Source organism: Marmota monax, unplaced genomic scaffold (genome assembly GCF_021218885.2).
Source record: "Marmota monax isolate L192 unplaced genomic scaffold, Marmota_monax_Labrador192_F-V1.1 WCK01_AAM20220418_F8-fsc00076, whole genome shotgun sequence".
Classification (NCBI taxonomy): domain Eukaryota; kingdom Metazoa; phylum Chordata; class Mammalia; order Rodentia; family Sciuridae; genus Marmota; species Marmota monax.
In genome coordinates this window covers 8000427-8018573 of record NW_026692843.1, presented here as the reverse complement: position 1 = coordinate 8018573, position 18147 = coordinate 8000427, and the positions used below count along the sequence as shown (strand labels likewise).

Sequence of the window (18147 nt, the reverse complement as noted above, 5' to 3'; positions counted from 1 at the left end):
ATTTCCTGGAGCATGTGGCGGTGCAGGAGGAGGAAGCTCAGTAATCAGGGAGACAAAGAGGCCGGGGACAGGAAAATCTTATTAACGAGCGGCTGTGCCTGTGGCCTGGCACCCACACGCCAGCGTTTACAGAAGCAGGAGAGGGAGTGTCTCTGCAGCCTCCTGGCCTGAGGGGCAAGGTGGGCAAAGGGCAGACCTGTCTGCCAGCTCACCAGGCCGCAGGGTAGGCGACTGCCCGTGGGACGCGCTAAGCTGCCCCATCAAGGAATGTGGGACAGCACTGTCTCACAGGCACACGATGCTTACCAGGGGGTACCAGAGGGGTCTCCCAAAGCTGCAGGTCTCGAGCCAAGCTTGCTCAGCCCTGAACATGCGTATCTACGTCTTCTGCTCCAGTGAGGTCTGCTTCTGCGGGGGGCCTGGCCCAGCCTAATTAAGATGCTCCGTGGAACTGGTGGCTCCCCTCACTCACAGAGGGCTTCTTCCAGCCCAGCGACATGTTCAAACACGGGCACCACACCCACCCCCAGCCCCGGGAGCTGCAGCAGACAGCATAGGACCTGGGGCCTGCTGCCCACATGCAGACCCACACTGCACGCGTGGTTGTCTTCCTGCAAGGAGGTGGCCCGTGTCCGTCATGCAGGCTGAGGCTCTGACATGCTGTCTCTGATGTGCTGAGCTGCAGCTGCCCCTTCCCTCCTGCAGGCTGTGGAGACCAGAAGGCAGTGCCCAGACCCTACCCCACCCACACCCATGCAAAGAGCCCCCACCAAGCCAGGACTGAGGGCTCCCCAGACCTCCAAACTGAAAATGGGGAGTTCTGGTAACAGATGAGTTGGTCCCCCACCACACAGTCTTGTCCAGATGCTACAGAAGTTCTGAATCACCCAGTGTCCTCTCCTGCCCCTGTCCCATCTGTCTCCTCACCTCTACCAGAGTTGGTCATAAACAAGATCAGATCTCCTGGTTCCCAGGAGAGAAACGCCTCCCAGGATAAGAAAACAGTCCAGATTCTTACTGAGTCTGTTGACTGCCCTCTGAGTCACCTCTGCCAACCCAGCACCCCACACTGTCCCTCCCTCCCAGGTGCAGTGGGCATCTGGAAACCAGCAGAGGTTCCTTGTGATGGCAGGTCCCCAGGGAAGGGGTGTGCATAAGGGTCTGAGTGGGGAGGATGGTCCTCGCCCAGGAGAGAAAGGGCCCTCTTCACCTAACCCACCCTCCTCACCTAACCCACCCTCCCCTTCAAGCTCAGAGCACAGTGCTTCTTAGAAGGTGGCCCTGGGGAGCTCAGCATCAGAGCCTCCTGGGCCCTGTGGACAGCGGATCACTGGCCATCACCCTGGGCCCCTGTGGACAGCGGATCCCTGGACACCCACCAAGTATAGAACTAGAGCCCGTAGCTGGAGTGGGGGGAAGGTAGCCCTTCCTGAGCTCGCTTGCCAATGGTGAGGCCCCTGACACGAGGCAGCCGTGCCCTGCAGTGCTGAGCCCCCTGAACACGTGTGCCCTCAGTGACCAATGAGTACTTGCCTGTCCAGACACATCACCAACCCAGCTGGGGCTCTCCCCTCCTGGGCTGACTGCACTGACCGTACTTCAGTGCCAAACCAGGCACCTGCCTGACCCACCAGTGGAGCCTGTCTGACCCCACACCAAGTGTCCTTAGCAAAGGGTAGGAGTCTGGTCCCCAAAAGCCTCCTGGCCTAGGCAGTAGGCCCTCACCTATAACAGTGGTGGCTCACCCCACCTTCTTCTTCAGAGGATCTGCATCTTGGGGGACCTTCCTGCCTACAAACTCTCCACAGGTAACCTGAACACATATGTGTCTTGTGCTTTAGAGAAGGTTGTCGCTCACCAGTGGGTGTGTTGGAGAAGAGGAAGAACCTAGTGTGCTTTCCATGTGGGGCTCATTTTCCCAGAGAAAGGGTACTGGAAGGGCCTAATGAGAAGAACAGAGCCGGAAGGAGGCTCGTCACCCTGGACGTCAGGGCTGAGATTAGGAGGGGACCTGGGAAAAAATACACCCAGATGAGACAGAGAATCTGGTACTATCCAAGGTTTGGCCCAGAAAGCACAGGCGCAGAGGGGTTGGCTGGACAGTCCCAGGCGAAGACTAAATAAACAGGTGCTTCTGCCTCTTGCACTCCCAGAGTGGGTTGAGAGTTGGTATAACGAGAATATGGCTCCAGCCTGAGGTGATGAGCCCATGTCCCCAATGTCCCAGAGATGCACCAAGATCTGTTCCATGTCTGAGAATTAATTCCCAGGAATTTTTGTTATAAAGAGAATGCCAAAGTCCCCCACAACCTGGGGTAATCTGCCAACCTGTTGAGAATAGTGGCTCCCAAACCTGGTCTCCCACTAGAACCATCCAGGAAGCTTTCAAAAAAATATTGATGGTCAGAAAATTCTGGTTTCAGACATGATGGAGTCGTTGGCAACAGACCCACCTGATGCAATGAGCAACTCTAGGAGTTAACGAAATCAACCAGACAGGGCAGGTGCCAGAGCCAGGGGGCAGGTGAGGAGAGCCCTCCCTGATTCCCCAGAGGCATTCTCTCTGCGTCTCTCCTGGGAAACAGAGCCAAGCAGAAAAGAGAAGCTTCTTGGGACAGGAAACCCAGATCAGCTGCTGGGACCCAGATCATCAGGTACTGGGGACAAGGAGGTGGCAGGAAAGTAGCTCCAACAGCTGAGTAGACTCCCTCGGACCCATGGCCAACTCTAAGCTTGCACGTGTAAGGCAAGACCCCTGGGGGCCTTGTAGAAACCCTTCCTGACAGGGCAGGGGATGTAGCTCAGTTGGTGGAGTGCTTGCCTTGCCTGCATGAGGCCCTGGGTTCAATCCCCAGCACCGCCAAAAAAGAAAAAGAAAGAAAGAAAACACTTTCTGAGAATCTGCAGCGTGAGCAGAAATGTAAGGGGTGGTATGGTGCTGGGGAGACTCAACTCAATCCCGGACCGAGTCGAAGACCTGGTGAGCACTCCAGGCCTTCAGCAGAGACCCAGAAAGGCCACGCTGCAAAGCCAGGTGATAAGGACTCTGCTGTGAGAGAAGACAGGGCTGACGCGGATCTACCCTAACACACCAAAGCCTCAGCCAGACCTCACAAGATCCAAGTACTCCGCTGCTGATCTAACCATCTGCCAGGACATACCTCAACATTCTTTGGAAAATGACCATAGACCCTACGACACATCACCCACAGTGTCAAAACACAACAGAAAATTACAAGACTGGTGAAGAGTCATGAAAAAGCAACCAACAACGGAGATAAAACAGTCAATAGAAGCAGACCAGAGATAACCAGAGTTCTCCAATTAGAACTTAGAAATAATCGTGATTAGCGGAAGTAGACCCAAGGATGGTTGGAATATTGGGTCAGCAAATAAGAACTTTAAAAATCGTTGTGAGTTGTACACTAAAAATAATCAGTATGACTACACATTAAAAGATTTTTCTCATAGAGGAAGAAAATGGATAAAGACAGTAATTCAAATAAGAATTAGAATCTATCAAAAATAATTAAACAGACAACAAAATTCAAACATTTCTAAAATTAAAAATTAATTTCTAAGGTTTAAAAGTAGGCTGGACACAGTAGAATCATAAACCAAAAATAAAACAATAGAAAATCTCCAAGAGACCCAGAAGGAACAAACAGAAAACTTAAAAAGAATTGAGTTCGAGGGAGATGTGGGAACCAGTTGTCTAAGTCATGGGTGATGGAGTCCCAGGAAGAGGAAGGAGAAGAAATCGGTGACTAAGTAATGGTCAGGGGTCCCCACCTGTGGAGAAAGACATGCTTCATGTTCTAGAAGCTTGGCCACCGCCCCCCCCAGATCGTCTCCCGGGCCGACAGGAAGGACACTGTCCTGTGGCTGACGGCAGGAGCAGAGCTGCTCCTCAGGGGACACCAGGGCAGCATCCAGGGGTGCTGGGGGCTGGCTTCGGACAGGAGGGCAAACAAAGACACCTTGGACCAACGACACCTGCGAGAAGCCCCAGTGGACCCACCCCACAGCAAGGAAGTCCAAGCAGGGTCTCACAGGCCCCGGGCAAAGGTCCCAGAGGAAAGCCAGGAGCAAGACCTGAGGGCACAGGGAAGACGGTGGACAGCTCACAGGAGCCCGGAGACCGTTTCTCTGGGGTGTTCATCATGGGTACAAGTGAAACACGTGCACTAAGGGAGAAAGAGTCGGGCAGATGGGCTGGGCAAGGGCTGTGACGGGGCTCTTGCGCCCAGGGCTCAGGTAAAACGGCTAACTGGGATAGAGGAGGATCAGGGGTCCGTGTTAAGCTGGTCTAAACTGTATATGGAAAGTTAAACAGTCTTGAGCAGCAGAAAGAACAAACCTGGAAAGCCACCACCTGAGCGCCAGGTGCAGGTAGAAAGAGCAGCCCACAGAACCGGACCATCAGAACCGACCCACCCGCGGTGCAGTTGTGTGATACATGACACCAGTGCAGCTCTGATTCTGCGGGGAAAGGACAGTCTTTCCAAACAGGGTCCTGTAACAGCTGGACATTCACCCAGCAAGCCAGGGACGCCTGCCCCTACCACACACCGTTCACAAAGGCTGACGCAGGTGGATCACAGAACCGAACCTTGAGAAAAGAACGGTAACGCGCCCAGAAGACCATGCAGGGGAGCTCTGTGACCCTGGGTGACAGAGGATTTTAAACAGGAGGCACATGCAGTTGAAGGGATCTGGGAAACTGGACTTCCTCGATGTCAAGGGATGTTGGGTCACTCACAGGCCGGGCACACCCAACAGAGGCCTTTCACCCCAGAGGCTCCTCATGTTCCAGCCAGAAATGGGCCGGCTAGGGGACGAAGGCATCACAGGGCCTGCAGGATGGTGCGCTCTTCTTGGGGACCAGCGGGACAGGGGAGCCTGCCCTCGGGAGGCGGGTGGGATGCCGTCCACCATCCTGGGAACTGCAGAGTCCTCTCTGCTGGTCACTTATCTACCTACAGCCCGGCATGCCCCCGTGGCAATGGGTGGCAGACAGGAGACCTGCGGCCACCCCAGGATGACAGGAGTGCTCCAACAGCCCAGGCCGGGACAGCCCGAGCACCCTTCACAGAAGAAGAGACAGACACAGATGATGCCTGCAAGCCGCTGTGGGCTGTGGCTCTGGCTCTGGGCCAGGCGAGGGCAGGCCAAGCTGCGACAGCCGGGGGCCTTGGCTGGTGTGTTCCATGGTGGTGGTGACACAGGTGACACTGCCAAAGCTCACCGGCATCTCCTTTGGACTTGTGTCCTCGGCTTCCACAGAGAGGATGATCTAATCCTGCTCCTAGGCCTCACCCTCGGGTTCAGTATGTCCTGAGCACCCGGAGCACAGAGATTTTCAAAAGCTCTCGATTTTCCCCAGGGTGTCCCAGGCAGAAGCCTCAGCGGCTCCCTGGGGCCTGACACCAGCAGACGGGTACTCCTTGGGGAGGCCTTAACCTGGGACCCTCCTCGCCTAGCCAGCTCAGGACACCTGACTCGGCAAACTCTGTTCCCCAGGAGCAAGTAAACCAGCCAGGAGTGTGGCATCCAGCCGTGGGGGCTGGGACTTGTGGTCGGAGATCAGGAGCAGCACTGGGAGCACCGCCCAGGAGACCCTGGGACTCAGCTGCTGCTGCGTCTGGGGGCACCATGTTTGAGAAGGAATTTGGGCCAGACTCTGCCTGGGTCCCTGGGACAGAGAGGACCATAGCACATACCTGGCCACTGCCTGAAGACCATACTGGAAAGGCAAGGAGAGCCACCCACCCCCAGCAGCGGCACCTGGGGACAAACTGGTCTCCATAGTTCTCCTTGGGGGGATCACTGCTGCGCACCAGGTTCACATTAGCTAGCTGTCTCATCACCGGGAGGACGGGGGATACGATAAATCACAGATTCTTAGGAGAAAGAGGAGATTGCTTTCTGCCTGTGATTCTTTATAGAATTTGTAACAATAGCTGCTTGTACTTCAGCAAATGCATGGAGTGTGCGGTCATTGTGTGCCCAGCAAACTCCCCAGGTTCAGGAACAACACTGCACAGATGCATGTGTGCCCCCAGGTCCCCAGCACAGCCTTGTCCTCACTGTGTCACAGGCTTAAGCTCCAGGGGTGGTGGGTGGGGGTGAGCAGTCACCCTGCCTGAGCTCATGGAGGACTCTGGGTGCAGCTGGCCAGCCCCTGCGGGTGTGGGGTCTCTGAAGCTCCCAGGGACCTGGCGTCTGCGGGATCTCTGAGTAGGACGGGAATCAGCTCAGGGGCTTCTGTGCCGTCGTGGGGGCTGAGCAGCACAGGCCCCAGGGCCCAAGAATGGCAGGCCACGCCAGGGAGGTCGTGACCTCAGGGCTGTGTCCAACACCCAATCTGGGGCATTTCAGCTCCCCCAGGGGTGGAGAAGCAGCCCTGACCCCTCGGTCCCCACAGACCTCTGGGCAGGGTGGGGTGTCGCTGACCTGGATAAGCTGCCTGCCCAGCAGGAGCCTCGCACACGCCAGCAGCCCCAGGGCGCGGCCCCCACACCCAGCCCTGCCCGGGTGCCTGTCCGGAGGTCCCTGCTGGCCACGTCCCACCTGCCTTCCTCCTTTGTCTCCACTCGGCTTCTCTCAGCCACACTCCAGGCAGCACTTTGGGTCGGGGCGACCGAGGCCCTGCCGCTCTGACAGTGGGCGGGGCCAAGCTGGCCCCGGGGGACACTCCTTCACCAAATACTCACTGGGCACCTGCTGTAGGTGCCACAGCCTTGGCAGTCAACAAAAAGACCCAAATTAAAGCAGAAGAACGTTTCTGGCCGGGTGGGGAGGCAGAAGTTCAAGCGACAGTACCAGCTTTGGGAGTCAGGAGCCCACTCCTGCTGCCTGGAGGGGCCGAAAGCCCCAGGACCTTGTGGTCACCTCCTTCTCCCACCCCTCCCTGGGCCAGCCCAGTTAGCCCTGCCCCCCGGGGGGACATGGAGCTTAGTGCACTGTGCTCTGCCCTCGTGCCCGGGCTGTGGCAGGACTCCCGGGCTCTCCTGCCTCGGCGGCAGCCCAGAGGCCAGGCTGGAGTGCTGCCCCTCCTGGGGCCAGGGCCTGTGTTCACACACCCCGACTTGGGGCCCAACACCAGATGACCCAGGAGGGGGCCATGTCAGGTGGTGAAAGGCTCCCAGGGCCATTGCTCCCTTGGGTGCTGACGGGGTCCTGGCCATGAGACTGCTGGGCCTCGAGCCACCCCAAGATGGCGAGGGCTGGGGCCGGCCTGTGCACAGGTAGGTACAGGAAGGGTGACATCTTGCCTGGCCCTGAAAGGCACTAAGATGGTCATGTCACAGCAGCCAAGGCCTGCCCCGGAGAGAGCCCCCGAGGAGCCCAGTGCTCGCCTGATGCAGGACCTTGATGCCCAGATGCCTCGTGGAGCAAGTGAGCAGGGCAGGGCTGGCCTGGGACCTGGGGACAACCTTCCTCTGACTGCAGCTGCCTGGCAAGGCCCAGGGGAGGCTTTGGTCCTGACCCTGGGTAAAGGCCTGGCCAGCTGCCCGCGCCCACCCTGCCGACTGCACCCTGCCTCTTCTCTGAGCCAGGCTCACCCTCAGACCCCTTCCCGCCACGGTCTCTGCTCCGCCCCGGCCTCAACTCCTGCTCAGGGCAGCTTCCATGACAGACTTCTCCAGAATGCCTCTGAGCTCCTGTCCCCACCAGGTCCCTCCTGCCCTGACCCCAGGCAGGGGCAGCACTGCCATTCCTCCCTGCCGGGGGACCCCAGGCAAGCATGCACCACCACGCCCAGCTTCCAATAGCGTTGACTTAGGAAGTTTGTGTGGAACTCCACCGGCCCAAGAGGAAGCGGGGTCCTCCTGAGGCAGAAGAGCCAAGTGGACACTGGCCACTCTGGAAATCAGGGCGTCTCAGAGCTGGAACATCTCAGGGACCTAGACAGCTCAGGCAAAGCCCTTGCTAGCCTTCGGCCTCACTTGCACCTGAGGTAGGGGCCTCAGGTGCCTCTGCAGGGGTGGGGGTGGGGGGCTAAATTTACACTCAGGTGTTAGAGGCCAGAATGTTCCCTCACAAATTAGAGACCGAGTGAGAAGACTTAAGAGGTCCTCAGGCCTCTATCCTCACCCTCAGACCCCCTCCCGCCACGGTTTCAGGGTTGAGAATGATGGCCTGCTGGGGCAGTGTCACAGAGACGAGAGGGTCCTCTGTGGTGGGTCTTGGGCCTGTCTGCGAGGCCTGGGGTGACACGCACTGGGCTCATGGGTGACGCTGACTGGACCTGTGGGTGACAGGACACGGGGACACGGACTGGCTGTCATTGCTGCCAGCACTGTGAAGCTCTTTATCCTGCAGGCACTCTTTCTAGTACTTACTTTGGGCTTTTCATCATTTCATTTAAATCTGACAGAAGAAAATCAAATAAAATTTCAGACACAACTTGGTTGCATATTTATATAGGAGACATAAATATACCCTCAATCAAAGTTTATCCTTGAACTGCTTGTTTTAAATCCACACAAAAATACCAAGAGTCAGTTTGGTTTTTGGTTCTGGGGATTGAACCCGGAAGTGCTTAACCCCATGAGTGCTGAGCCACATCCCCAGACTTTTTTATTTTTTATTTTGGGACAGGGTCTCACTTAGGGCCTTGCTCAGTTGCTGAGGCTGGCCTTGAACTTGAGATCCTCCTGCTTCAGCCTCCTGAGCCACTGGGATTACTGGCATGCACCACCACGCCCAGCTTCCAATAGCGTTGACTTAGGAAGTTTGTATGGAAGTCCACTGGGCCAAGAGGAAGCGGGGTCCTCCTGAGGCAGAAGAGCCAAGTGGACACTGGCCACTCTGGAAATCAGGGCGTCTCAGAGCTGGAACAGGTGGGGTTGCAGAGGGCTGGCGGTGGACATCTGAAAGCCACCCGTGCAAGAGCACTAGCAGAGGACGTGGTGTGCTGTGGTGGGGCCTGTGTTAGGACCATCACGGTCCATATGAAGGACATAGGGGCCTCAGAGGACCAGGTAGGTGGGCAAAGACCTACTTAAACCCACTTAAACGGCACAGGTTTAAGGAGGCAGGACTCCACAACAAAAGCTTTTCTCAGCACACAGCAGGCACCAATCCTAAAGGAAAAGAGCACCAACTAGAGGACCTTAAATCTAAAACTTCACGTCCCAAATGTCATCCTTAAGGAGGTGAAGAGACAGCTCAGAGCTACGTGCATTCTGATGTGAATTTCGGGGTCCTGTCCAGGCCTGCTAGAAAGGCCTGGGGGCTTTGGTAAGCACCTCGGGAGCCGCCAGAGGAAGCCAGGGGGACCCCAGGCAAGCAGACAGTGACGGGAGCGGAAGGGGACTCCTTAAACGCCATAACCAGCCTCAGAAGTAGAAGGGAATGTGGCCCCAGTGGACCTCAGAGAGCAGACATTCCTGACAGTTAGATATAGGGGGGCGAAGACCACAGGAAGAACTAAACAGAGAAGTTAGAAGACAAACTCGAGGACATTTCCTAGAAAGCAGAACAAAAACCCAGGGTGGAGAGAAAAGCCAGAAAATGAGAGTTGGAAATCAAAGGCCCAGCTCCTGACCAGGGGCTCTGGGGGACTGTGCAGGGACCCACTCTGTGCTTTGAATGTAGCCCTTGCTGCTCTGCCACTGAGGTTCTGTTAAAACGAGCATGGTTCTTCTCCTCCTCCCAAATTACTAAGTGAATTTCCACCCGCCCTCTTCCAGGGCACGCCTCTACTGCAGCCTTTGAATCACCTGGTCCCCCTTCAGGGCAGATCACAGCCTCTGGGACTGCAGTCCCCTGTTTCTCCTTTGCTAGCAAAGGAAGAAGATGGTCTAGAAAATGACGCAGGTTTTTCCGGCTGGACACGGGCATCCACACACAGGAGGCTCCCGACTTCCCGGTGCCATGGGTGAGCACTGGTGCGGCCGCTCTGGCACATGGCCTGCTACAGGTGAGCATGCTCAGAAAGGAGGGAAACAGCTCTGCTCCGGGAGTCGGCACAGGGAGGGAACAGCTTCAAAGTCCTGAGGTGACATCCCCCTGTGATTCCAAATCCCGTTCAAACAGCGAGCCTTGGCTGTGTAGAGGGAGCTCACACCCAGGTCTCAGGAGACTGGCTCCCATCTCCACGTCCCAGGGAGCTAGAGAGAGTTCCACCAAAAGGAGAAGTGGACCCAGCAGGGGGAAGCCGTGGGGCTCCCGCTGGAGGGAGGAGGAGTGGGGCCTCAGGCAGGCCCGAAGGGTCAGGAAGGCAGCTGGCTGGTGGCCGGAGGGGAACAGCTGGTGGGACAGGAGACAGCCCACCAGGACGCCCCAGAGAGGCAAGCACAGGATTTCCCTGTGTTTCTACTGCACTGAGAGGAGCTCTACTCTGCCATCGGGAATTCTGGGGCGGATCAGTGACACAGGCACAGAGAAAACTAGGCAATCGAGAGAGAAAGTCAAGGGCAACAAGCAACATGCAGAGAGACAAGTGACCCCAACTGCGGGTGGCAGGGAGCCTGGGACCTCACACCCCCACAGGGGCTGCAGCCCAAGGGGGTGGGTCCAGTGCTGGGCGACGGGTTCCCTTTCACCCCGGGTCTACTCTCCACCCCTGCCAGGCTCTGTGCCGGGAAGGCTGGTGTGCACTGCAGGATGGCCCCTATGTCCCCCCCCAATGGCCACTGACTGGCTTTGGGATGGGAGGCAGGGAAACCAGAGTGGGGTGACCCTGGGGGCTCCTGGCTGGGCTGGTGAGGACCATTTCCTGCCACGACTGTCCTGTCCTGAGCCGCTCGCCCCATGGTCCTGTCCTACTGCCAGGCCTCTGTGGACTGTCCATTCCTAAGTTCCCCAGGATCTCTTAGGGTGCGCCATGAGTTCCTGTCCAGACATGGCCGTGTCACGTGGGGGCCGTGAAGAGCGCAGCACTGCGAGGGGCAGGAGGACCTCTGCAGGGGAGAAGACCCGCGGGGGGCCGCAGGGGAGAAGCGGAGCCGGCAGCCGTGAGTCTGGGGAAAGTGCAGGTGAATCGGCAGGAGGCGCGGCAAGCTGAGCGGGGACTGGGCCCACATCAGGGGCGAGGGGACCCAGGGACGGGCCTTGGTTAAGAACCAGCCTCCCCCAAGCCACCTCAGCAGATGGAAGGTCATGTGGGTCGGGCAGCCACCTCCTTCCTCCACTGGGCAGGCAAGCCACGGGGGTCACACAGCTCCTGCAGGTGGGGAGAGCTCTGGGGCTGCTGAGGGCTGCCGCCGGGAGCACCCGGGAAGGGGAGGCCTCCAGGCCAGGATCCCGTGGGGCCATGTGTTCACGGCGGTGAAGCCGTGTTTCCCTCCGACCCCCAGCCCTCTTTCTGCCCGTGTCCAGAGAACGACTTGAACCCTCCAGGGAGTTCCATATGGTGGTGTAGCCTCGAGGCCACCTCTGGAAACCAGGGGCCAGGGAAGGGGGTGGGTGGCCCTGGTGCCTTGTCAGGGAAGATCACGCATCCCTTCAAGGGCAGCTAGTGCCCAGGGCTCTGGGTCCTGGGAGGACTGGGAGGAGCTCCATCTCCCCCAGATGACCGAGCCGTTGCCAGGGAGGAGGGTCAGGCCCTCGGCCCCTGAACGTTCCTGTCAGCTTCTTTGCCCTGGGCCCTGAGCACACCCACTGGACCAGTGCCCGCCATGTGGACCCTGGCTCTAGAGCTACTGGGATGCACCAGGGGCTACCAGCACTTGCCACACTGAGCTGTGAAACTGGCCATACTGCCCCAGAGGTGCACACACCAGGGGAAGAGACAGGTGGCCCGGGACCTCCTGGTCTTTCCTCTCTGATCCTAAGAGTCCGGTGACTCTGACAGCCCTCCAGCTCAGGCGGGTGGGACTCCCGCCATCAACACGCTGAGCCCTGCTTGGCTTCAAGTCAACCTGGACACTGAGAAGGGGAACCTTGTGGGAGGGGAATGGGGAAGGTCAGCGTAGACTTCCTGCACCTGCCGGGTGGGGAACGGGAGGCGCCCCTGTCAGCGGACAGGCAGGTGGGAGGCTTTGCCTGTCCTGTCCTTAGGAGGCTCACATCTCTGCAGTCCTGAGGACCAAAAGAGAATGCCAAGTGGGTGTGCCGGGAAAACGGCCCAGAGTGTGAGCCCCCTGCCGGGGCCCAAGCCTGCTGGGGCCCTCGCCCGCCCACGGGGCCCTCGCCCGCCCGCGCCCGCCCGCGTACCAGCCTGCGGATCTCCCGCTCGCACTCCTTCTTGATGCGGCTGATCTCCTCCTGGTGCAGGTGGTACACGCTCCTGATCTCGGCGGCCTTGATCTTGTCTGCCTGCGTCACCAGCGTCAGCGCCTCCTCCACCTGCCTCTTGGCGCCCCTGAGCTCCGAGAGCTCCTGCTGCATCTTGGCCTTCTCCACCTCGAAGCCCTTCCTGGCCTCCTCCTTGGCCTCGCACAGCAGCACCGTCTTGGCCTTGTCGGGGGTGCCGTCGCGCAGGGCGTTGAGCAGCGCCTGCAGCCGCTGGTTCTCGCTGTCCTTGATCTTGACGACCCGCAGCAGCTCGGCCTGGTGCTGCCGCAGCAGCGCCTCGCGCAGCGCCTGCAGCTCCTGCGTCTTCTCCTCGTGCAGCTTGGCCCTCAGCTCCGTGAGCAGCACCGCGTGCCTGCGCTGCTCGCACTCGCGCACCTGCCGCAGCTCCTGGCTCTTCTCGCGCTCCACTCTGCCGACCTGCAGGACAAGAGCACCGTCTCACCCACCGCAACCGCGAGCTGCGTGGGAGGGGCTGCCTTCCATTCTGGGCTGCGCTTCACATGCTGATGAAGACCCCGAGTCGAGCCTGCTTGGTGGAGAGCGTGGCCATGCCCTGTGGCCCTGCGCACTCCTGCCTGTAGACCCTGACCAGCCTGCCTCCCACCCTCCTCCTTCCCCTTCCCAGCCCGGCCCACCTGCTCTGGTCTCCTCTGCTGATACAGTCCCACAGAGCATGGCCTGTGCCTCTGTGGGTCCCGGTGCACCCATTCCACCTCCTCTCTGGGTCCCACTTCAGGAGCTGCCACCTAACCCCTGGCACAGGACTGGGTTACTTTCCTCACAGAGCTGGTCATTCTGTTAGTCAGCTCTCCATTACTGTAACACATACCTCAGACAAATCAACTTATCAAGAGAAAAGGTTTGTTTGGCTCACAATTTCAGAAGTTCCAGTCCTTGATCAGTTGGCCCATTGCTTTGGGCCCATGATGACTCAGCATCACAGTAGGGGCACATGGCAGAGCAAAACCGCTCACCCTGTGGCCAGGAGATGAAGGAAGAAAGGGGCTAGGGTCTCAGGATCCCCTTTCCAGGACAGGATCCCCAGACCAAAGATCTCCCTTAGGCCCCACCTCTTAGAGGTTCCCCCAGCTCCTAATAACACCCCCCACCCCCGGGTGGGGACAGCCTTCAGCTCATGGGGCTGTGGGCTGCATCTAAAATCAAGCCATGGCACACACCCTGCAAGTCTGTTCATCTCTGTGACTGTCCTGTCTCCCTCCCACCACGGGCAGCCTCTGAGGGTCAGGACGGCAGGCCACCTGTCCTGTCTCCCTCTGAGGATGGCCTTAGGCCTGAGCCTAAGCAACTCATCTTAAAAACTCCATTTTATAACTCCAGTCTCCGCACCCTGATAAACTCAGTTAACTCTCTGGCTTGTAGTCTTTGCCCTCATCAAGAAAATCAGATGCTTTAACCCTAGGGTAAATGTGATGTCACCAAGAGACCCAGTGGCAGCTGATAGGGATTGAAAGTGTGGTCAAAAGCCCCCAAATTTAGTATAAATGAAGGAGCACATGAACAGACTTTCAGCCAGCCAATACTGATGCCCGCAAGCCGAGAGCCTGATGAGGACCTGGACTGACATCCCATCACTTGTCGTCTTGGCTGATCCTCTGTGTGGTCCTCACTGCTCTCAGACTCCACGCCACATCTTGACCCTGGTGGGAGCCGTGAGTTCTCCCTGAGACCCTCTCCTCAACCTGCCTGCCTTGGAGGAGGAGCCTGCCCTGGTTCCTGACCCGATGACCGCGGTCTGAGTGAGTGGGCATCTGTGGACTTAGAGCCCAAGGCTGGAGACTTCAGACTGGCACTAGAACTCAGCATGCCGAGGGAATGTCTAAGAGTGTTTACAGTGCTTAGAATTAATCTAGAATTGTCTGCCGTGAACTGATCATGTCTATTGCAGTGCCCAGCATTGAGGATTGTCGTTTTCTTGATTAAGAACCTGTAGAGTGAGATCGTAGTGAGTGATCTGAGTGAATAAAGCATTGAGGGGGGCAGAAGAGGTGGACATTCTTTAGTTCTCCCCCTCGCACCTTTAGCCCTCGTGACACTCCCCACCAGGATAGGCTGACAGGGCTCACTCAGTCCTGCAGTCCTGTGGGGTCCAACCCTGGGACTCCCTCTGGGTCCCCTACGGGTACTACAGTGCTGAAGGCTCCAACCACCAGGCTCTCCTGACCCTGCCAGGGGCCCGCCTGTCAGGACTCCGCCTGGCAAGCTGGCAGGTGCTGAAAGCCAGGGCACAGACGCTCGCCACCCTTCTATCTGTCCTGGACCCCCCTTCCAGCTGGGACCGAGTTTGGGGTGCCTGAGGGTGTTCCTGGGCACCTGGGGGTGTTGGCCCTGAGTCTTTGCCTCCCTTGGTGGGTCACTTCTGCAGGGTGGCAGACCATGCTCTGTGGGGGCTGGGGGTAGAGCGGGGGTGGCTCCCATCTAGGGTCGGGCACACAGCAGGTCCCCAGGCTGGACATGTGGGGCCAGAACAGAGCCCAGCTGCTAGTCCTCTCAGCAGACAAAACATCACCTTTGTGGAGACTCCCTGATGGGCACTCAGCAGAGGACAGAGTCATGAGTGGCATGTCACAGAGCAGATGTTTGTGGGATGGGAGAGAGTGCAGGAGAGAGCGGGCGGAACAGTCCAAGCTTAGGCGGGTGGAGACCTGCGTTGGGTCCTGTGGAGTGAAACTGGGGCCACGCTCGCCTCACGGCGGCCCTTCGCCCAGAGCCTGTGACTACACCATCCTCCCGGGTCTCGACCTGAGTCGACATCAGACATGGGGAAAGGCAAGGGGTGGTCTCCAACAGCCCACGCAGCAGGGCTCCCATCAGGCAGCTGCAGATACAGCGTCCAGGAGACGCTTCTGCTCCTGGAGAGCCTGGGAGGCTGGCCTCGCTGGCCCCTCTTCTCAGCAGGCAAGGGCAGCTCCGCCTTCCAGCCCCAGAGACTGAGGGACAAGGGCAGAGGACACGCGGCCCTAGGTGGCCCGGGGTGCGTGGGGAGCGTGAAGCAGCTTTCCGATGACTCCTAAAGGGAACTGTTCAGGAAGAAGCACTGCGGTCCTCCTGAGGCCCACCACTGGCTCTCACAGCAGCCTGCGGCCTGGGGGACCGAAGCCGGGGTGCTGGCCCTGGACACTGCCAGGCCTGGGGGTGCCCGGCTGCCCCTGGATTAGCAGTGAGGACTTCCCCTCCCCCGGGTGCCCTGTCCCTTCGGCAGGCTCCCAAGGCCACGGGCGGAGGTTTCTTCACTCAGGGGTGGAGCCTCGGCGTGCTATCCGGCTGCCGTGGAAAGGCAAGATGAACCTTTGACTCTTCCCCCAGCCCTCGGGTGCCGGGGGCATGAGTCGTTCCCTGCCGAGGAACTGGACGTCCTCGATGGGCTTCGTTCTTTGCACATCTCATCCTCGCCACAGCTGCGTGTCCCTCTGGCCAGCGGCCCTCTCCAGATGCCCCTCGAAGCCCCAGGTGGCCTCAGCAGTCTCCATGCTCTGACGGAGACCCTGCGGCTCCTCTTGCTCCTCTCCCACAGCAGCCCTGACTTCTCTTCATGGGAAATGGCACTTCAAGGTCACCACCGGGCCCTGGGCTGCTCACTGCTTCTGGGGAGGTCATTGTGGGAACTTTTCAGGAGACAGATGATATTTCACATTTGGTTTTATATAGACGTACACAAACCACATTACATGTAATAGTATAAGGTTATATGCCATATCTTATGCTAAACAAAACATATCACAAACATTTGTCACCCACATGTGTGTGCGTGCCTGAATGTGCCCACACCACACGCACACACGTGCACCTTGTGAATTCACACTGACATGTACGGCTTCCAATTCAAAGCCAGGGCTACAGAGCTCCTGTTGAACTTGTGGAGCACAGCGGTGTCTGTTCTCTCACACCAGAGCCTCGTTCTCAAGGAAACAGGCGAGGACGGACCCCCGACACTCACTTCATCCACGTTACCCTGCAGTGGTGTCCATGCTGATCCCAGCACCGCCGACTCGACTCCCCACAAGGGCTGGACCTCTCAGGTCTTGCACGCCCCCGAGGCCGCGTGGCCAGCTCCCACAGCTGTGTTGCCAGCTGCTCCCTCCCGCCCCTCTTGCTCAATTTTTCCCTGAGGAATTCCAAAGCATCCCTTTGTTTCCCACTGGCCTGTGCAGACAAAGCCTACCAGGCCACCCTGGTAGCAGCCAGCACTGAACTCACCACAGAAGCCTTGGAGAGAAACGCTGGCACCATCAGCCCAGCACCAGGTATTTGAGAGCACGGGTGTAGTGCCAGAGAGAGCCAGCGGCAGGTCCAAGTGACCCAAACCTGGGAGCCACGACTTTCAGTCTAGAAAACCCAACATGTCCACAGGGGGTGTCCACAGGGGGTGTCCACAGGGGGTGTCCACAGGGGATGGGGCAGGTTTGTGCCAACACCCAGGCTTCCAGGAGATACTGCCCCTGCAAGTGCTTCTGCTGGGTCTCCAGACGGGGGTGCACTGGGCGTAGCCCCAGAGTGGCCAGGGACAGCAGGCTGCTGGCCAGCACAAACCCCAGGACGGTGAGAGCTTTGTGCTCACCATGACTGAGAGAAAGAGAGAGATCTGCAGTACCCAGACTTGGGCACCTGGAGTGGTGCCTAGAAGCCTCCGGTCACTGCCCTACACAGCAGAGCCCCCAGGCCAGCACCCCACCTGGAGACAGCCCCTCGGCAGGAGTGACTTTCTGATGGGCACTGCCCCTTCCAGGATGACAGGTCTGAAGGAGGGACACCCCGAGCAGGTGGAGATGCTCTTGGTGACGGAGGTTTGTGTGAGCTGCCGTGCAGAACCTGAAGAGACCAGCAGCCGCTGTGGGACCCAGGCTGCCTGACCACGCAGGCCGCTGGCCCCTGCCCCAGTTCCTCCTCCCCTTAAGCTGGCGCTCCTGTGAGCAGCCCGAGGACAGGGCTGCGGGGCGGGGCTGCGCTCTGCCTTCCCATCTGGCCACAGTGACCAACGCTCCCTGCTTTCCAATCATTTTCTGTTTGGTTGTGAGGACAGCGGCTGGACCTGGTGTGTCAGAATCAGAGTTCTGGCCAAGGACTCCAGTGACATCTGTGTCATCAGCTTTTCACTGCTGTGAACAAAGGACCTGGGAGGATCAACTAAGGGGTAACGCTTATTGGGGCTCAGGGTTTCAGAGGCCTCAGCCTACAGATGGCCGCTCCATGCCTGGGGCTCAGCGTGGGGCAGGACGTCGAGGCAGGGTGTGGGGAGGAAAGCGGCCCAGAGAGCACTCCTCCAGCCGCACCCCACCTTCCCTCAGCTACGCCCAGTGCACCCCGTCTGGGGACGGAGGCCCTGACGGGGCTCAGGCTCCCGGGACCCTCCCCTCCCGCTGAGCCTCGAGCCCTGTCTGTCTCCATGTGAGCTGAAGCTGATCCACAACAGCGTCACTGTCTCCGTGCCTTTGGGTTCCTTCTGCAAAACCTGCAGGGACGCTGCTCCGCTTACTCCTCTCGAGCCGATGTTGATGAGACAGACGCAAGACGCTGTCATTCCTGGTGTGGTTCAGAGCTCTGGAGTGGCCCCCGGAGCCCGGCCGGGTCGTCCCACAGTCACTGCTGCTATGCACGGTGGGTTCTGGTGGCACTCCTGTGCCTCTGCTGGTGTCCACTGGAAGGCTTGCGGCTGTGACCCTGGGGTGACTTCCTCAGTGTCCTCCAGGGTGAGGAGGGGCAGAGCTGTCAGAGAGGCCCAAGTGTCCAGCAGCCATTCCCAGTGTTGTTTATCCTCGCGGCCCTGATGGGGGGCTGGGGACTTGGGGGGAGTGGTCGATGCCCCTAAAAGTCATTCTAAAAGGCACTTGGATCAGAGACAGGGGTTCTCTTGGTGCCTCGAGTGCTGGGCAGAGTGGCCCA

The 18147-nt window shown here is 58.7% G+C and overlaps 1 protein-coding gene across 11 annotated transcripts in view; it reads right to left on the bottom strand.

Annotated features, from left to right (window-relative positions):
- Jakmip3 (Janus kinase and microtubule interacting protein 3) overlaps nucleotides 1-18147 on the bottom strand; it is an 83699-nt gene that overhangs the window by 26523 nt on the left and 39029 nt on the right. For all 11 annotated transcript variants that reach the window (XM_058580756.1, XM_058580759.1, XM_058580758.1 and 8 more), the window contains exon 3: nucleotides 12169-12666. In XM_058580756.1, coding sequence (XP_058436739.1) covers nucleotides 12169-12666 — 498 coding nt within the window. The remainder of the gene's footprint in view (nucleotides 1-12168; nucleotides 12667-18147) is intronic.